The sequence below is a fragment of the Lygodium microphyllum genome, chromosome 14 (assembly GCF_053477565.2).
Source record: "Lygodium microphyllum isolate KBCC chromosome 14, Lygodium_microphyllum_v1.1.10, whole genome shotgun sequence".
NCBI lineage: Eukaryota > Viridiplantae > Streptophyta > Polypodiopsida > Schizaeales > Lygodiaceae > Lygodium > Lygodium microphyllum.
The window spans coordinates 139,609,765-139,615,764 of record NC_141148.1 but is presented as its reverse complement, the minus strand read 5'-3'; the positions used below and the strand labels follow the sequence as shown (position 1 = coordinate 139,615,764).

The following is a 6,000-nucleotide window of genomic DNA, read 5'->3' as shown; positions in this document are numbered from 1 at the left end:
CATTCACGACCTAAGAAGGATTATTGAGGGTTATTATTGAGTGATTGTAGAGAGGATACGATGTATTATTGATGGAGAGAGAGAGAGAGAGTCAGAGATAGTCAAATCTATCAAAACAATGTAATTGTATATGAGAGATTGAGAAAGAGAACTATGAAGACATTGAAGATGAATAATATGTGATGTATTTCCATTCAAAGATGGTGTATTTTCCTGTGTTCTTTGTTTTATTGATGGATTTTGTGAAGATGTTGGAGAATATGCTTGATTCTATCAAATCCGTGGGAGATATCTACTATGATGCTGCGTGAAGAATTGCTGTTTTCTTTGTTTTGCTAATCAAAAGAATGAAATAAAAGCTTGTTGATGTTACAAGATAGATTTTCTTGCAAGAGAATTCCCTTTTCCTTGGTGTTCCTCTTGGGGCTCCACTACATTTTTAGTCCATGTGTTGTTGAAGGTTAGTTGGTGGCCTCACAATTAGTGTGGTGCTCCTCTATTTACTTCTAGGTTCTCCTTCATGTCAAATGCAATCCTCAATAGGTCCCCACCAATGTGAGGAAATGTAGAGATGCAGAAAATGAAAGGTTTGAAGAGGAGCTTCTCTAATTGTTCCTTTACTCTCCTTCATGCACGCTTTGACTCTCTCTCTATCTCACTCCATTGCAAGTCCCTCACTTAGGCTTTTAGTTCCACTCTTTCTCGTCCTCACTCTAAAGAAATGTTGTATAAGAGGATAAGATGGAAGCACGAAGAAGGGCTGCTCTCAAAATTGCAAATAGAAGAATGCGTATTGTATCAAATGCTCCACTTTTTGTACATGGGGTTGACTTCGAACTTCCCACTTAAGTTGGAAACCCTCTACCCATTTCCACTTAAGATGTGACATGTTCTCTCTTTTGCATACACTTTGACCTTTTGAGGACATGGTTTAGGAACAAATAAATAGGGATATCCTGCAACCTTCCCATCCATTGTGGGTCTTGTGGATGTTACTCAAGGTGATACTACCATGGGCATGAGAGCAAGCTTGGTTCTTACTAAATGTTACAAAAATATAATGTTTCCTCATCTTCAAGTGATGGACGAGATTTAATTACTATACCTCACAAATGAGCAATGTCTAAGTTGATACAATGAGATCTAAAAATATAATTATTTTTTGAAATCAAATGTGGCCCTTGACTTTGCATAATTTTGATGCTTTGACTTTAACTTTGCATCCTTCATTGGTTCTTAAGATAATAAAAGGAAGTTAGAAACCAAGTTGTATTAGATATTTTTAGATTATGGATTTGTGTAAAGCTATAATTGTAAAAAAGTTGAGCAATTTCTTACGATTTTTTTTTTCTTGAGTGATATTGCTATGACATATAAAATATGTTATTTGAAAAATTACAAGATATTTTAGGTAGTTGCACTTTTTTTCTTACTAAACATTTTCTTTTTTGGTTTATAATTGACATGTAGCACAATTTCAATGTTTAGCACGTTTGCCATGTGTCACTCCCCTTTAATAAGAGAAAATATATATGTGCAAATACAATAGTTTTATGACATTGAGTGCAAATAAATTCACAACCTTGACTTTTTATTTTTTAGTTGGTGAATATCAAAAATTTCATCTTATTTATGAGAAATCCAATACTCTATGGATTCTCTCATGACCTTCCGTGCTTGATATACACTTCCTGGTGATGAGCAAGAGCTTGGATCACCTAAACAATAAAGTTTAGCCTTTAGAATTGATTCATATTTTATATTTCATAGTCAAACAAAAATCTTGATAAATTATGAAGGTGCCATGTTTGAGTGCTCTCATTGTAGTTAGCAAACTGCTAAACCTTTGCAATTTAGATTAAGCATAGCCTACATAAAAGTGAAAAATAGCTTGTACAAATTCACAAATAAGTCAAAGATACAATTATTATACTTAGAAATAATTATTATGCTTAGGATGAGCTACCAAATAAATAGAGATGATATGATCTCATATTTTGAATTTAAATAGCTTAAAATATTAAATAAGAAATAAAAATTGGAAATTGATATTTTTTAAGTTATAAATTTAGAACCCACATGAGTATGGATAGGTTTTCTTATTATTCAAGATTTGCAAAAAGAAAGCTATTCTTCTATGTCCAATTTACCTCAAGTTTGAAAGAGAAAAACATTGAGCTTGGTAATTAATATACAATAAATGAAAGTATCTATGTGTATGTGCACATACCTCGGGGGGTTCACTATATATATATCCTCTATATAACGTGCGTTCATTGCCTATTTATAAATATCCTAATCTGTGAATTTTTCTTGAATAAAACCCAACCCTTTTCTATTCAATCTGTAATAAGTAACCCCTTTATATGACACCCTTCTGTATGTAAAAATGTATAAAAATGGTATTTTAAAAACCCCTTATTTTGAACTCACATTATATATACATATATTCATAAGTGACCTCCCCGAGGCACATACTCACACACTATTGTATGTTTTTTAATTGTATACATACACATTTGCTATCAAAACACACACTTTTGAATACGTGTTGAGAGGGATAGAGAAAGAGGAAGTGGATGAAAAGAAGAGAGAGTCTTTTTCTACCTCGTGCTTCATTCTATGTGTGTGTGTGTGTGCACGCAAGTGTGTGTGTGTGATGGGGAGATCAGTCATAAATATATGTATGTATCATGTGGGTTCAACATAAGGGATTTTTTTAATACCATTTTTACACATTTTTTGCATACAGAAGGGTCCCATCAAAATAGATTACTTACAAATTGATTAGAAAAGGGTTATGTTTTATTAAGGAAAAATTCATAGATAAGGATAGTTATAAACAGGCCTTGAACGCACGTGATATAGAGGGTATACATATAGTGAATTCCCCAGTGTGCGTGTGTGTGTGTGTGTGTGTGTGTGTGTGTGTGTGTGTGTGCGTGCGTGCGTGCGTGCGTGCGTGCGTGCGTGCGTGCGCGCGCGCGTGCATGTGCATGCATGCATATATGTGTATATATGCATTTATATAGGTGGATATGATTTTGTTATTTCATACATAGTATAGCATAGAAAATTCACTAATGTGTTGGATACACACATCGAATGAGGGAATTATCCATAAATTCATGCTATAATTGTTCTCATATGCACACATCAATATGCATATTCTTACATACTAAAGTGATCCCCCCCCCAACCCCAACACATAGATAGACACACATACACATAGAAACAGAGAGGACTGAGAGGTAAAGAGAGTACCTCCAACATGGTATGGTGGACACCCATCAATATCCACACAATGGGCACAATTGTCACATGTGATCAGAATGCTTTCCTCTGTTGAAGTTTTCATGAATCATATATGAGAATACAACACAACCTATTGTATGCATCACCAATATACTTATTCTTATTCTTTTTCCTTACCACTTGGTGTGGAAGTTCCCTTGGAAGCATGTCGATAGGGATCTTGGGATCCATTTAGGAAAAGAATTCTTGATCCTATAGCATCAGAGCACATAAGTACAAAATTTCACCACAATTTTATGCATTCTTTTTCTACCATTGAACATATTAGGGACATTATGGTGATACAAGGCTTGAACTTTTAATGGAGGTGACATTGTAATACAAACTCCAAATCATGATTAACATAAATATGAAAAAACTATAAAGAACCAAGGAGATAGAATGTTTTGGACATTGTGACTATACTCATAAGAACAACATATAGAGGGTGACTTTGCTTGCTTGTGCCATTTAGGCCATCTAAACAACATAGACTTATGAAACTTTTCCTCTTTACTTGACTTTGAGAATTATATTTCTACATTTTGTTATTGTATAGATTAGTGTAACCATAATCTCTTGAAGTTTTAAAATAAAAGGAATGCATTCTCAAAATTTATTGTGCTTATTAATTTTTTAAACTCAAAATGATTTAAAGGAAAAAAACTATGAAAAATCACATTCATGTTCACTAAGAAAATGATCTCAATTTGACCCAATGAGTCTTCCTCCTTGTTCACAACAAACTTTATGATGTTGAAAATTTTAGAAATTAATTATTATCTTCAAATAGATTTTACATGCTCCAAGTGTGAAAAAGTTCTCTATAGTCTTACTTTTTATGAAGGACCACGTTAAATTGATTAGGTAGGAAGGGTAGGTAGCAACCACAACTTTTCAAGAAATATTATATAAGTGAGTGATAGTAATATGTACTTTTCCTGAACACAAAATGAAATTTCTTCCTAATATGCATTGAATTTGATTGTAACTCCATAGAAGTGCCTGATGCTTTATGTGTGAGTATAACATCTCTCACATATGACATTGGTGAAATTCTTTGCACTGAAGAGGCATGAACTCTTTTGCAAGCTCAATATATGACCATCTAGGATGTTTTTTCTACTCCACTAACATGCATCTTGTGTTTCACGGGATGCACTTGCAATCTGCATTATGGATGTTGTAGGCAAATATGTCTACTATAGTTGCTGCAGCTATGTATCTAGCCCACCATCTCTTAATGTTGAATTGATAAATTATATCCACACTTATATTACACCCTATCACTTATATATCAATAAAAAAAGTAGCAAATCTATCTCTATGTATGTATTTGAGATAGAGTGAGAAGAGCTTATTGTGCATGTGTGTATAGTGATAGGGAAAACCATAACCCAAAGGAGCATATATCCCTTATCTTTTGTCATGGTATAAAATCCTGGCAAGAAAGAGAAAGCCTCACAAATTCTAGATAAGGAAGTACAAGTAAGATATGTTGTTTCATTTCTCTTGTGATTTCTTGCTTGAGTAGGGTTGCATGTGTAAGTTTGGTCCATTGTCTCAAACTTAGATGAAATTGGGTTGCTCAAGGGGTGCACCAATTGTAAATCTAACACATGCAATGAACACGAAAGGGTTATTTTATTTAGTAAAATTTACATGATATGATTACCTTTACAAAAGGGGGTTTTTGATTACAATTTTTTTTTTAAATTTGCAAGTAAAAGGGGTCATTTTATTGCCTTATAACATGTAAGAAAAGGGTATTTTTCAATACCCTTTTATCACATAGGATATGGATGATGTCTTGTAGCACCCTGGAGTTGAGTAAGCTATTATTTTGGATGTTTGAGGCCATTTCATCCTCACTTTTGTCCCTAAAAAGACTTTTCAATGTATTTTTTCAAGTTCTATAGAGTTATAAGTATCAATTAGCTCTATAAATCATGCAAGTTGTGCATTATTTAGTGTTGTAGACTATGTAATCATAGTATGCATTGTACATCTACATAGATTAACGATTTCAAGAGTTTTTGGATTCTTTTTTGCATCTATAGGAGCTCACATGAAAAAATAAAACACGTGTCATACAAATGGCTGAAAATGGCCATAATGTCAACATAGACAAGCTAGATAAAAGCAGCTAGTTGTGGAAGTTCAAGGTGAGGATATTTTGACAAGTAAAGGCTTGTGAGGATATGTGAGTGGACAGGAGAAAGGTCAATGATTCCCAAACATCCAACACATGAAAAGGCATGGAAAATGACTGACATGAGAAAGGCAAAAAAGTCATATTATTCAGATATGTCAAATGGGATCATTTGACACATACATAACCTAAGTACTACAAAGAAAGTGTGAAACACATTATAGAAAATGCGAATTAACAATATAAAGGTGAAAAAAATTTCACTCAAGAATAATTTGAATAACTTAAATTTGAAAACATCATTAGTAAATGACTATATGCTAACAATAAAGCATATTAGAAACATATTGGGCTCTACCGGTGCATCTAACGGACATGATGATTTGTTTCCTATAGTTTTGAATGGGTTGAATGATGAGAATTGGTAGATTTTTGCCACTTATACTTGTTTATATGAAACACTTCTAGATTTAAAAAATCTTATCTCCCTCATGAATACTAAGGTGATGAGAATGCACAAGAAAAATGGAGCAAAGGGAAGAAATAGACAAGAA

The 6,000-nt window shown here is 33.3% G+C and overlaps 1 protein-coding gene across 4 annotated transcripts in view; it reads right to left on the bottom strand.

Annotated features, from left to right (window-relative positions):
- Positions 1 to 1,470: 1,470 nt before the first annotated feature.
- Positions 1,471 to 6,000, bottom strand: part of LOC148026165 (putative serine protease EDA2) — a 61,145-nt gene continuing 56,615 nt past the window's right edge. For all 4 annotated transcript variants that reach the window (XM_087692201.1, XM_087692203.1, XM_087692202.1 and 1 more), the window contains 3 exons: positions 3,433 to 3,507; positions 3,265 to 3,342; positions 1,471 to 1,718 (listed from right to left, as the gene is read on the bottom strand). In XM_087692201.1, the coding sequence (XP_087548327.1) occupies positions 1,627 to 1,718; positions 3,265 to 3,342; positions 3,433 to 3,507 (245 nt within the window). In that variant the 3' untranslated portion in view covers positions 1,471 to 1,626. The remainder of the gene's footprint in view (positions 1,719 to 3,264; positions 3,343 to 3,432; positions 3,508 to 6,000) is intronic.